General features: G+C 32.8%; 1 protein-coding gene across 3 annotated transcripts in view; it reads left to right on the plus strand.

Moving 5' to 3' along the window:
* Positions 1-1,987: 1,987 nt before the first annotated feature.
* The window catches only part of LOC143201187 (influenza virus NS1A-binding protein), a 38,910-nt gene continuing 25,338 nt past the window's right edge, over positions 1,988-15,559 (plus strand). The window contains exons 1-2 of one of the 3 annotated variants that reach the window (XM_076412088.1): positions 1,988-2,122; positions 14,140-14,167. In XM_076412088.1, coding sequence (XP_076268203.1) covers positions 14,161-14,167 — 7 coding nt within the window. In that variant the 5' untranslated portion in view covers positions 1,988-2,122; positions 14,140-14,160. Of the gene's footprint in view, positions 2,123-12,442; positions 12,585-14,139; positions 14,168-15,559 lie in introns of those variants that run through there. The other 2 variants (XM_076412090.1, XM_076412087.1) reach the window with 2 other exon arrangements.

The raw sequence follows: 15,559 nt of genomic DNA on the forward strand, positions 1-15,559 counted from the left end.
TTTTAGTATTTTCAGCTCTGTAGACATGTGAGCAATTAATTTTTAATCGATAACACCATAATCATTTCTACTCAATCAATTATTTTCAGTTATATATTTGATACTATGTTCTTCACAACACTTCCACAAAAGAATAAGACAGTGTCTGTTATAATAAGTTATTAGCGATAACCTTTTTTCGCATCAGTACCACATAAATCGAATTAATGATATTTAGTATTAAAATGTATGGTGCAGAAAAAGTAAACTATATGTCAGATATTTATTTTAATATCAAACACATACATTTCTTGAATCATTATCAATTTTCAATGGAGTTATTATAAATTTGAAATTATTTTTATTAACCTTATAATTTTGGAAAGGTAATTTAAGTAATACAAACCTACTAATAAAAAAAATTATTTAAATTTTGGCCTCGCAAATATGATCAGCATTATTATTTTTGATTACTTGTTCACAAATTTTACTTAATCTTTTTAATATCTTATTTAAGCATTCGAAAGCTAATGTCTTCCCTTCACTTTGTTAGTATTTCTAAGTTCGATGGGTATCCATTTTTCTATTAATTTCATCCAATACTAAATCGATAGGAGAGACATCTGGCGATTCTGGTGGCCATTTCAATATTCGCAAAACTTCTTTGTGTCGTTTTTGTTACAGGAATCCCTGACATAATTTTGACAAATGTTTAGGATCCAGTAGCTGTTTGTCATGTAAGTGCGAAATGTACACATTAACATAAAATCGAAAAAAATATCCGTCCTAGCTCAAAATGCAGATAACATTCATTTATTTAAGAGAAATGTGTTACCTTATGACTACTTTATGCTTTTATGAACTGTAACTATTACATGAACGTCATAAAATACACCGAATACACTGAAAACACTGTTAGGTGTTTTATTTTTTGTTAGGTTTTCATTTGTGAATCTATCTCGGCAACTCCACACCAACGCAATTTAGTAGTTTTATAAAGTCTTTAAATACCTATAATTGATAAATTTTATTTAATTAACCTAATAATGTTTATCGAAATAATCTAATACTTTGTAGTATTAAAAGTTGCATAACGATAACGTTTACATATGATAAGAGATATATATTTAAAAATAACAAAACATATTAATTTGGTAAACATTTTTTATTAAACTGTACCTATATAACAATAAATGTTCGATTTATGCAATGAATTTGTAACAAAATAAAATTACAATTTAAATGATAATTGTTAGAAAACGAAATAAATTTTATAATGTACTAATTAAAATACACTTCAATGAAGCGTAAAATATAGACTGGGGTCCAGCGACCTCTATCGTCGACGAGTCATACTAACCCATAAAACAAACAGTGTCCTCTGTTTCGAGTTGTGTCCTCGATTTTTAATATTATCGATATAACTATGACAAAATGGTGAATACATACATATTTTGGTATAAATAATTTTTATTTAATTATTTCTATATTAAAATAACTGTTAAACTTATACAATAAATGCGATAAAAATGAAATAACAATTAAAATAATAAATAAGAGACCAATGAAAGGGCATAATTCATTAATTCTAATACTACATTATCTGGCGACCTCTATAATAGAAGGACTCTACCAACCTACAGAACAAATAGAATTCTCTATTCTATTGATTTTAGGAAGTCGGTTCTAAAGCACAAAGCTCTCATCTGCAATCTTCCCAGGTAAACAAATGCGCATGAGTTTTGATAGTTTCACTCACGTTGCCAAGTCATCCATTTTGTCGGGCTTCGTTTGATATAACGTTTCCTGGACAAACTAAACTTTTCATTTCCAGCTATGTTAACCGTCCAATAGAAACATTTTGATTTTGTTGTTATTTATATGTAAGAAATCAGTTTCGATACACACGTATTGTGTGATAGTAGCTTTGCGATGTAACATAAAAGAATCAAAGATTTTAGGCGCGTTCTATGTATGAAAAAAAGCCGCTGATATCTGGCAACGTCGCTTGTGTTAAATGTTTAATATGGAAGAGAATAGCGCCAGAACTCGTCAAAAGGAGCAATAATTTTCCACGTGTATGGTAAATTAGACAGTGTAGTGCCAAAATCGACAGTTTATCGTCGTTGTCATCAAACCCCATGTAAGTAACATCATTTCCATTTTTAATTAGGGAATATCATAGGTCGTTCTTCCGGCTTTCTATTTGTTGACCCGTCAATCGTACACCGCAGACACGTTGTTTTGATTTGAACGTCGGTTGTTGGGAGGAAATTACGATATTTAATGAGAAAAACCGGTGTTATTTGTAGCGGTTTATTAACGTAAATTTAGTGTTCGTTAACAATACGTTGATAAACAAGCAGAGAGCTATTTTGATCGATGTTAAGCCCGTTCGTTTAGTTCTTAGAAGACACGTTGTTTTTAAGTTACCATTGCCATCCTCCGTAGGTTCACAGTTTTTCGTACATGTGACACTTTTAATTTTATTTGAATATCGCATTATTATTTAATCTCAGTACGACCGACAACAAATGGCTAATTCGAGCCGACTGGTTCAAAGTATCGTGCATTTAAATCGTGTCAGTTTGCAGGCCACAATTGCAATTTTATTTTAGGATGGCATGCACGTATGTAAAAAAGTATTGTGCAAGTTCTAAAACTATCATAAGCATTCAGAACGCATTCTTATTAAAGTAGGTGATAATAAATCTTAATGGTATAACACAAAATGCGTTAGTATTGTGTGAAGTACTGTTGTTTTTTATTGCTAACATTCACCCAACAAATATAATCTACACAGTAAACGACTATACTTTTGTTTATTGATTTTTAAACAGCTGCATTCATTATTATTTTCACATAGTACATGTAAATATCGAAGTGTTTTCTGTTAAATATGATGAAATTATTGCAAGTAAAACATTAGTAATATAAATGTGTATTTCCCGTTCTGTTTCCCAATAACTTATTGCGATTTGTCAATATTAAAACTAATGATATTTATCGCTACATTAATGTCGCTAATGTAGTGGTTATGCACCCAGATGTCCCAGAATTTAAACCCACCACATCCGTTGTGTGTGTTTCTTGTGAGCAGAAAGTACTGCATACTGCAGTTGATTCAATTGCCAAAACTTTGCAGGCTGACGTTATGTATATTATCGTTAAAATCAACAGAAACATATTTAAAAAATATGTTATATAGGCTATTAATGGGCCTGAGTTACCACAACGGATTTATTGCGTCTCTGGATGAATGCTAAAAGTATTTAGCTTTCGTTTTTTTCAATAACAAAAAAGTTTATTTAAAATTCATCATAAAAAGTGCTCCAATATGTAATGTGTCAATGATCGGAATATATGATAATAAACTCATATGGTTTTACCTATTTTTAAGGAATATCTTGTACACCAGCCTGCAAAGCTACCAGGCCAAAATACATATTTCGCTTTAATTCTCATACAAAATATTATCTTGGGGAGCGAAGTAAACCAGCTAAATAACAATGTTTCTAAAGGTCCTGATGATCACAAATGTACGAACATAATTTTAATATTTTGATAGCGTTCAGGGATGATAAGTTTCTTACTTTTATCGTTTATGAAGTCATCATCTTCTTTACTAGTACTGCTACTCTCAGACATTATTTCTTGTTTTTTTTTATAATTCGCCTGTAAGATATAAATTGCAAGATTTTCAATGCTTTGCAATCATCTGTTGTGATGCTTTCCTGTAACAAAATCATTTTATAACTATGATGGTGTATGGTTCCAATGTGGCTCTATTAATTATATTATTAATTATATTCTACAAATTATATTTTTAAGTAGTGATAAAACAAATATCATATATGTATTTGTATTTCAATTGCATATGTTAATTACAAGTAATTCAAATACAAATATTTTGTAACTGATGTTGATGGTTCGCTGAATTTTTTAATTTTTAACCCTTTGAATTAGTTATTCAACTCCTTGTCGAATTCTTCCAATTGGTAAAATAGTCAATTTCCTTCCTTGTCTATCTTTGTTTCCAATGTTTTTGCAGTAGTCGCAGTCAGTATTACTGGTCGGTGAACTTCGCGCCAAGGCCGTCCTCTTGGTCGTTCGTTGTCTTGAAAATCAAAATCACTTAAAACATTTTAGTTGATCAGAGAGATTTTATTAACAATATTCACGTTAAAAGAGTGAAGAAAAACCCCCAGTAAAAGCAGCTTATACCTAATCACTTCTTCTTGGTCTTACAGAATAACTACAAATATTATTTTAAATATGTAATTAGTTTTATTACAACCCACTGTAGATATGTTTATTACAATCTTAATTTACAAATGAATTAATTACTGTGATTCTGCTGTGATTGGATCAATTCAGATGCAAGACGAGTACTTAAGCCAAAGTTAGGATTAATTATACAGGTTAGTGTGGTTTGGTTCGCTTCAATCTTCTGATTTCCTGCGCGTTTTCAGTATTTCCGTGTTACTTCTACGTTTCTGTGGTTTACTAACGTTTTTTAATGTTTTTAAAGCGAAACCTTGAATAACTTTGTAGACCCATTTGAGTTTGAGGGCACCGAGCAATTCTTCGTCAATTACGTAGCAATAAGCATTAGTAATTAATCGAAGAAAATTATTTTGGCAGCGTTAGATTACGAATCGGCTTGATATCTTAATGCAATCTCATATTTGCATCCCATAATACCAAATAGGCTTTATAGCTGCCTCTTTGATCTTAAGCCAAGTTGGGATTATCTTCCGGCTAACCAGTACAGTTTTTTTTTAATTTTTGAGCCCGATCTGCTCAGGTTTTTGTCTAAAGTGATATTAGATATTAAAAAAAGAATAACGTTTAACTATATTAAATAAATATACTAAATATAAATGTATTCTATGTTTCGGGAATTTAGATCAGGAACAAACATTTATTATATTTTATTATCATAATAAAATTCATAGAGATTAATGTTCTTTTACGAGCGATCAGGTTTATACAGTTTCACAAGCAACACGCGTACGAGCTAACAATCTGATGCACACGACTTGAAACGTGTGAATTAAGTTTGCAGAAAAACATGTTTGAATGATAAAAGCCGACCCTAAATATTTACATATTGGTAATCTTTTATCGCCAAAAACGGTAGCTCTGTTAGTCAATATTCTTAAAATATCACTTGGAATATGGTTTAACGTAGGCTCCGAATCACGGTCCTCGGCATTAAGCCTACAGACGTCCGGTCTTACCCAGCCCGGTTACCGGCATGACTAGGATCATTTTCCTTGTTGGCTTTGGCACTCTTGTCTTATGGACAATCATAGACATAAATTTACAACCATTCCCAGTAGCATTCGAACCTGCGATTAGCAGGAGTAGTGCCTTGTCGCCTTGACCGCTGAGCCAAAACCAAGTCGTCTATTTTTTAAAAATTCTCAAAATTAAAATTAATAAAAAGTAAAAACAGGCATTAGTACACTATGTGTGGAAGTGCTTTTAAATGTTCATCAGTTGACAGCTTAAAGTGAATGTGAACGCTCGTTAATGTGAACTAATTCGGAAATTAACCAACGTGTTAAAAAAGGAAACGTTTTATTAAAAGAAACCAAATTCCAAAGAAACAGTGAAGTCGCATCATCAAGATTTATAACGTCGCAATGTTGCCGCATCAAATTTAAACCTTGACATTTTACTGGCAAGAGACCCCCATTATCTCGTTCATGTTCGAAGTAACTGATTAGAGACAATCTCTGTTTCTAACTATAACTATTTTTTGACTCTATTTATTGCTATTTTGAACAGATTATTTTATCAAAATCGTCACTGTCTGCTTCTTGTTATATTGACTAGTTCATTCATTTATACAATATTATGGGGAAAAAGTAATTACGGTTTTTTATGATTTTCAAATCGAATTTATTCATATGAATTTCAAGCACTATGATTATGTACCATCATCAATGATATATATGTCATTTTGAACCATGATTGTAATTTTGGTGGTAAAATCATGATTCCGATATTGTGGAACTTTTTTTTAACAAATAATGTTTTGCGTTAAAATGTTAAAAAAACATTCCAGACATTTCCGGAGTCAAATTAAATCATAAACTTCATGCAATAAAAAACATTTCACTATTGAGTACATGAAAACATTAAATTATTATAATATACGCCAGATATTATAAATTGAACATAAAACCGTGTTCTATATTTTGATGCCCCATGTCATAACTCGCACATTTAATTAAGATTAGACTAATATTGTTCCAGATATATATTTGTTAAAATAGCTTGAAGAATATATCTTAATTCCGCTAAAATTGACATATACTTTTGTTAACATTTGTTAGATCTTTTCAAGAATATGAGTAACTTATTTACAATCTCCACCAATAAAAGATTACGACCTAACGTTTGTAAATATTTAGCGTTTCATTTTGCTATCTACCTTGTTATTTCGAATGTGAGTTCACACCTTGAGAACCGTGTGCATCGGATCACATGATTCACCGATATGTTTCTGAATTCATTTCTTGTTTGCCATAGTACTTTGAGGATTGTAACTTGATAATTTGAACTAAACAGACAATTTGTTCGTTTCTACAAAATTATCTTAATGGTGTAAACGTTCAGCTTTCCAACAATTTTCTTCAACTAAATCTTTCTGTATATTGATTATTGATTAAAATCTTACAATTTTGTGATCGGAAACGCTACGTTCATGGACTACAACAGTATTGTACGTATCATGCCTTCTTGCGAATCAATTCTAACTACTAACTACCATCAAATGCTTGATTCACGAAGAATTATATGTTATTAATTTGGTTTTCCAAGAATAGCTATGATGACTAATAATGAATTATAAAAATATTGATATATAATAATAATATAATTTAGACAGATTCTAAAAATTCTAAGATTTTAGTAGAAATAAAAACAGAACAGTTTAAAATTCGCCATATTAAGTCAAACGCCAATCAGAAACGTCAAGCGTTACGAAACGTTAACATCACTTTACGTTTCCTAACCGCAATTTCCGCATTCCAAGGTCCGAACCAACTGACCCGAAATCGTCACTTAGTTACTGTGGCTGATATAATCATTTTTTAAAAAAAATCTATAACGTTACGTGTATGAGACACTTTAGACATAATTCAAACCAGTTAAAATAGTAAATACTTGCGTCAGAATGGTCTTCACTGCAATAAAGTACCGATGTTCAAGTTGTATCAGCTGGTTCACAGCTGCTTGTAAAACTTAACCACACTTCTTTAACTTTTTTCATACATTGGCACGAAAAGTCATAATTTTTTTGGATCATCAATACACATTAGATAGCCTAATAATAATAATACAAAAAATACAAAATTAATAAAATGATGTATAAATAACACCTACATAAAACCAAATTTTTCTTTCAAATCAATTTTTTTGCAGAAATATTTTTTTACGAGTTAAATATATAGAATTGTCATAAAGAAGTTTTTCAAAATTAGTCATCATGCCTATTACGTCAATATTTTTGTTGATGGTTCAATTCATGTCGTACGTTTTTTCAGGTGCATAAAATTAATGTTTCAAAAAGGTTCTTATATCAGCATTTCAAAAGAAATTATACCTGTTGGGGTTAGACTGTAAAAAACTTGTACACAGCTGGTCATGAGTAGAATGGAGATATCCGTTAACGTTATGGATATATATATATATATATATATATATATATATATATGTTCTATATAAGGGCAATACTAAGGGTATCATTTGTTTCACCAACTGAAAACATACATTTTTTGTACATAAATTTAAATTTGCACAATATCTTAAATAATTGCGCATTTTTTAATTAGCTTTCTTAACTTTGCTGGTACATGCATAAACTTTTCTTGACATTTTTGTAGTTGAATTTCGTTAATAAGGTAACCATTATTTGTTATCCAAAGATATTATTGTTAGACGTGTTGACATAAACTTTATATGTCATAAAATTCCAGAATTTTGATAACAATATGGAAAATAATTGGGTCATCAATTTTAATATTAATTATAATTAAACTATTAGATCTTCTTTGTAATTTGGAAGAAATTGTTTAATATTTCTTATCTGCTTTTAAATTACCCAAACTTACACGCGCTCTATATAAAATCGCTATAGAATAAACTATTTCTTAATATACATAGATAATATTTCTCCTGCAAAGGTTTATATGAAATTCCGATAACCTCCGTTGGATGTATTAAGGTTCACATGACCTGAAATGATTTTCATTTCAACAGTTATTTTAGAGTAGTATTTATGTGATCCTAGATAAGATTTGTCTTACTTAAGATAAGCCTCCCGAAATTTATTTATATACATGTACAATACATCGAGCCTGTCAATATCGTTACAAATCAATACGCGAAAAAACCCGAGGTTTTTAATATATATATGAGATGTATTAGCAGACAAACTTGTGGATTTTGGAGAAATGGGTTTTTAATGACTTGATTTAATCGTTTGTATTTATCTTCAGATAAGTGTTTTTAATGTTCCGAATGTTATTTGTTTTATTATAATATAGTATACAAAAATAGCTCGAAATAAATAGCAATGGGTAACAGGTGAATTGAAAAGTGTCCGGCCAAAATTATTTTTGGCAAAATTAGTTTTTTTTTTATTCAACATAATTCCCTTCAAGGGTGATACTCTGATTATAGCAACCCTCCAACTTTTCGATACTATTTTTGTAGTACGATTTGTCCAAAATAGGCATCAGTTTCGGCGATCACTTCTTCATTCGAAGAAAATTTCTTCCCAGCGAACATTCTTTTGAGATCTGAGAACAGGAAATAGTCGCTGGGGGGCAGATCTGGAGAATACGGTGGATGAGGAAAGAATTCGAAGCCTAATTCATGGATTTTTGCCATCGTTTTTACTGACATGTGACACAGTGCGTTGTCTTGGTGAACCACCACCTTCTTTTTCTTCAAATGCGGCCGTTTTTCAGCGATTTCGTCCTACAAACGGTCGCTGTTGATGGTCCTTCCTTTTTCAAGATAGTCAATGAAAATTATTCCATGCGCATCCCAAAATACAGACGTCATAACCTTGCCAGCCGACTGTTGTGTTTTCCCACACTTTGGAGCGGGTTCATTGTGTGCAGCATTCATTCCATTGTCACATATTGACGCAAAAACTCGGGTTTATTACGCTTGATCATCTTCGAACACTGCTCCGAATCATCAACTCGTCGTTGTTTTTGGTCAAAAGCGAGCTAGCGAGTGTCTGCTATTTCATTTAATTTCAATTTACGGTCATTCAAAATCTTTTTGTAGATTTTTAAAATTTTTTCGTCGGTAACAACCTCTTTTGGACGTCCACTGCGTTCACCGTCTCAGGTGCTTTTCCTGGAGCAGTATCTGGAAACTCGGTATCAAGCCAAATTTTTGCTTCAATTGTATTTTTCAAAAGAAAATTTGCTTCAAAAAGCAATATTTTATGAACACGCGAAATTCCGTTTTATTCATTTTTTTCACAATAACAAAGTTTGCTTCACTCAAAATGATGTAATTCACAAACTAATGATCCGAAAGCTGTCAAATTTATAGGCGCATCGTTTGAGGGTTAGGGCTAACTAAAAAACATATGGATTTAATTCTAGTAGTGCCATCTATGTGTCAGGCCGGGGACTTTTCAGTTGACATGTTATGATGACTGTAATAAAGCATCATAAAAATATTAATCTAAAAAAAGATTTATTTTTAAGTTACAAGTGTGATTACTAAGATTTTAATAGAAATAGCAGACAATTTAAAATTTCGCCATATTAACTCGTTATTAAAATATCAGTTAACATTTCCTAACCAACTTTTCCGTGTTTAGATGCCCGAAGTTTTTGGCGCGCTTTGATTTAATTTGGATTCTTTATCTTATATTTCATGGTAAAAAATCGATTTTATGGTATTGTAGGAATGTTCGTCGGGTCGGTCAGTCGGTCGAAATGTGTGGCTGCCGCGGCGATTATTTGTCAGAGCACTCACTACTATCTTTGGAAGGAATTTGCACGGGAACTAAAAACACTGGTTGAATCAAAGTTGTTTATTCTAACCTACAATTGATACATGTGGTCGATGGGAGAATTGACAGGATATTAGGTTAAGGTGAAGGAAGTACGGTAGCGCTGTGGAAGTGGTACTGTTACAGGGGACGGTGATAAGAAAAAGAGCGAGACGTCGTCGTGATGGCCTTTTATACTCCAGAACTGCATGGTACCAATCCACCGGCGTTGCCAACCTTTGTAGTTGTTGATGGTGAATTGGTGGTGGCCTAAAGGGTCGTGGCGGTCGCCACATAACTCCCCTCCTAGTGGAACAGCCGTGGAACGTACCTATATGTGATGCAAGTTCCGGAAGGCACCCGCAATCACGCAAACAAACGCCCGGGGACTGCTGATGAGATGGGGATCCCAACCTGAGCGAGGAGTTTTACGGGATCAGCTGCCATCGGAGTTGTAGCAGGACGTCGTTCGTCTTGAGGCGTTTAGCTTTGTTTGAGGGTACCTGTAAATGTGTTACGTGTCCCGTTTCGTGATGCGAGGGTGCTCATGTGTTGCTGGTATACATGATGGGCTTCTGTGGTTTTCGTCCATCAGGCTAGTCTCGTGGGATGTCGTCGACCACGTGATGTTGATGAGTTCCGTTCCTCGTGCTATCCTTCCATGTACGTGTCAAGCACCTGTCGAGTGGCTTATGTTGAGTTGATTTACCTGTTAGGCACTTTGATCACGTCGGGGTCACCAATTGTAGGAATGTTCGTCGGGTCGGTCAGTCGGTCGAAATGTGTGGCTGCCGCTGCGATTATTTGTCAGAACACTCACTACTATCTTTGGAAGGAATTTGCACGGGAACTAAAAACACTGGTTGAATCAAAGTTGTTTATTCTAACCTACAATTGATACATGTGGTCGATGGGAGAATTGACAGGATATTAGGTTAAGGTGAAGGAAGTACGGTAGCGCTGTGGAAGTGGTACTGTTACAGGGGGACGGTGATAAGAAAAAGAGCGAGACGTCGTCGTGATGGCCTTTTATACTCCAGAACTGCATGGTACCAATCCACCGGCGTTGCCAACCTTTGTAGTTGTTGATGGTGAATTGGTGGTGGCCTAAAGGGTCGTGGCGGTCGCCACAGTATCAACGAAAAGAAAACATAAACGAAAAACGAGCTAGGATTTATCAAGGCAAGTAACCTAAGCCTTTGACCGAAATCGTCAATTGGTCACTCTGGCTGAAATAATAATTTTCAAAAGAATACTAGAACTTGGTCGGCGCAGTGGTAAAGATTCAGGATGGTCCACCTACTGTTGCGATAGTCGCGGGTGTTGGTGTGTGTGATTGTTTAACATTTGTGACTGTCCTAGGCCAGGGTATATAAAATCCGACAAGGAAAATGATCCCAGTCACGCCAGTAACCAAGCTGGGTAAGACCGGATGTCTTCTGGGATTAAGTGAGTATTCCATACACGCTAGCTATCAAGTGTGGTAGGATATTGAAGAGATTGTACTACCAGTCAAGAAAATTAATAAAGGGGGAGTAATAAGTCTAAAGGGTACCAAGGATAGCTTAATCACCATTTGCGAACTGTGAGATAAACCTGAGATAAATTTATTTATTTAACAAGGCAACCGAAATTTTAAATTATATATTTTTTTCTTAAACTTTTAGTAGGTATGTGGAATGAAAAAATGTATTCGGTAGTGTATTTCAACAACAGGTTTACAAACTTATAACAGCACGTGTAACTGCAATATTTCATCCAGTACTTTGCAAAATCTGTTTAGACATGCGTTAACATATGAACTCTCTATTTAGATATCTGCTTTTTTTTTACTTTCCTTAATTACAATCTATAAGTAACTATTGTTGGAATACTTTAAAAACTTTTATAATAAAATTACATTGTTCACTCAAATAGGTATCAGTTGCCTTTACTACATGAAGTATAGTTCATCAAAGTATTTGATGTACAAAAAACCAGATGTTCGACTAGCTTTTTGTAATCTAACCATTCTGAAATTTGACAATTAGCAATGCATCTTTTTTTAAGAAATAACTTTTATTCCCTGTAAATGTTCAAAAAATAGTTTTTCACAATTAGACCTCATGATTATTATAAGTAATAATTCATGAAGGTATCAATTTTACCAACTGAGAAATAATAAGATAGTACATATTAAAATCTAATTTCATTAGCGCTAAAAAATCCAAAGATTACCTGATTGTGAAACAAAAAACGAAATCTATATACACTGTACAGAATCACATGTCGCTCGTTCAACAATCTCTCGAAAGTCGATCAGTTAGTTCTATCTCTCTCAAACATACGTAGTTCCTAACAGAACAAAACAAAAATGTTATTGATAAACCGCTCAGCAGCTTTTTATTATTAATAAATGTCTGGCCACGATGAGACATACTTTCCATTAGGTTTCATGTGATAACGACCTCAATATTATACCAAATATACTCGTATATCACTGATAATTATTCGTATAATTTGAACGTATTTAAGCTGGTAAGAGGTGAGATTATAAACAATGGCGTCTGGTAATTGTGACATTAGCTTGGTAAGTAGTAATAAAATTTTACATATAAAAATGAAAATATTGACTGGAATGTTTAGTGTAATTAATAATTACTCAATTACAACTTCATCATAATAAGGGAGACAGAATGACACCGATTTCCTTTGGCCCAAATTGAATGATGTGGACTTACGATCTATCTTGCTAAAAACCACCGAATACAATAAATAAATAAAGAAATAAATAAAACCACAGAATAAAATACTAAAGTCTCCTTTTACCAACTAAAGGTTTTTCTGGACTGGGCCTATAGTTTAACGTGGGTTTAACCACGGTCCTCAGCATTAAGCCTACCGACTGGCGAGTGACCAATTTTAGAAATCATCCCAGAAAACATCCGGTCTTACCCAACCTGGTTACTGGCGTGACTGGGATCATGTTCCTTGTCGGATTTTACACTCTTGCCTAGGACAATCACAAATTTTAAACAATCACAAACATAAATTTACGACCATGTCCCAGCAGGGTTCGAACCCGCGGCTATCGCAACAGTAGGAGGACCGTCCTATCGCCTTTACCACTGCGCCACCAAGCCGGCTATATATATAAATTGATATTTATCTTAATAGATGAATTTACTGTCGCATGTATCCAGTAATTCACATTGAAAATGAAGATTTTAAAAGGTCTTTTGAAGAAGGTTATATTTTGCTTTTTATTTTCAAAAAAGAAACACCGTATAGCCCAGACCCCGCCCCGTCCGACTACCATTTATCCTATCCTGTAGTAATAAGCATTGGTAATTGATCGAAGACTTTGTTTTGACAGTTTTAATTTACTACAATTCCATATTTGCTCCCCATAAGTCCAAATAGGCTTTATAATTAAGTAATAACCAGTCTCTTTGTTCTTAGATCAAGCTGGGAGTATTTTACTAGTAAAGTTATTTGATATTGAGTCTGATCTGTTCTATTTTTTGTCTAACGTGACGCTCAGTCAAAAATGGCAAATGATAAAATGGTACTAAATAATTAATAATAAACCAGTTTTACGCAAATCATTTTAAACGGATTTAAAATGGATATTTTCTCGCGTGTTCAACGCAAATTACTTCTTCAGTTACCACACACAAGGTCGTAACCGTGTTTTTAACACAACGATACGTTACCGTTTTAAATAATATTTTCCAATAAATATAGCTTACTTGACAGGTATAATTTTTCCGATAATCTTACCCTAAGGTTAAGTCGAAAACCACAACGTATTTATCGCCTTTATAATAATGTGCTTATAAATCAAATTATGAACCAGATAGTATTTGACATATCAATAAAACAACCTAAACACCAATTAGTAGCAATGTTTCCGTCAATAATGTAAATAAATCGTTGGTATCAATTTTTTACGAACACGGTTTAAATAACATCATATTTCATACGAAATGTTTTCGGTGATATACAAATGGAATAAATTCAACAAACACGTTTGATAAATGTAGATAAGCTGAAGTCGTATCACCTTTGGTGCGTTTATTTTTATAAATTTATGAATGGTTCTGAAATAGGATGCACTATTAACGGATTTTCTTTGGTTTCAGATTTATCCGCTTTCATCCAATATGAACGGTAAGTTTTACTTTATTTAATTGTAAGAAATTTTGGTATGAAGTAATATAATTTTTTGATGAATTAATATTTATTGAGTGCTTCTTGATATTGTCTCCAATGAGTATTACAATAACAGTATTGTGGTATACTCGCATTAATTTATTATTTTTGCGTGACCCCAACTAGTGATGCAACCGTATATGGAATAATCGATAATTATCGATATCTTGAGGTCCAAAAATATCGATATTTATGAATATCGAAAGTAGTTATGCAAAAATATATCAAATTATCGATAATTATCGATATATCGGATAACGGATAATTAAAGTATTAAGTTTAAAACATTTTAAAATTAATTTTATGTCACAATCCAAGTGTGTATACATTTTTGTGGATGGGTATCATAAGATACAACTTAAAAATTCCGTAAATGGATTATAAAGCTCGCATTTATTTATTAAGTCACAGAAATCACGAAATCTAATTTAACCTTAAAAGCTGGTACTAAATATTGTCGGAATGGGTTTCTTTACGACTACATTACTAAACAAATATTTTACGATCTACGACAGTATTTTTATATCCTGAAACATTCACATATTTTTGTCTTGTGCCTGGTAAAAACCGACACCACCGCGAATATTACTTACCATGCTAATAAATGTTAAAAACTAATAAATAATGAAAATAATTAAGTAATAAAGACTTAATTTAGCATTTTACAAGCTAGTTTTACTAGAAGAAACTGATAACAATTTAGCAACACCCTAAAATATTTATACAGTTGGAGGTTACTATTTAATATTGGAAGGGCAAACTATAAAGGATGTGTAGAGAAAAAAAATGTTACAAAAAATTTATAGTCACGAGAATGAGCGTTCTCACATCTGCCGGCAACGGCACGGCACCGTATTTTATTTTTATCATTTTTTTTTTAGTATTGTCCCATATAGAAGACTTTGATTCTACTAATTCAATTAGTGTTACAATATCATATTTAAAGCTAGATATTTTCCTCTTTTAATGTTAAAAGTATCTCTGTACACAATGAAAATCGGCGCCGACACGAGTGGACCGATTGCTTCCCGCCGACGTGCCGTTGCCGATAATGACGCGATACCGGCATATAAGTGAGTGGGAACATATTACATGTGATTACGGGTCCACCGATATCGGTATCAGCAGATATGAAAACGCCCAATCGGTCATTGGAAAGATGCAACCAAACGTAACAGGTCTATGCAAGTAGGAACACAAAAAAAACAGAAACTATTATTAACTATCAGTTTTTAAAACATTTTATTCTGATCTGACTTTAGAGAGATTTCAGACTTCTTCACCAGCAGAACTGACATGAAGACAAGAATAACACTGAACATTGATATTTTTTAAAGTATCAATATATCG

This window comes from Rhynchophorus ferrugineus, unplaced genomic scaffold, assembly GCF_030347505.1.
Source record: "Rhynchophorus ferrugineus isolate W39M unplaced genomic scaffold, kcgeb_rfMv2 rfM8, whole genome shotgun sequence".
NCBI classification, from domain to species: domain Eukaryota; kingdom Metazoa; phylum Arthropoda; class Insecta; order Coleoptera; family Curculionidae; genus Rhynchophorus; species Rhynchophorus ferrugineus.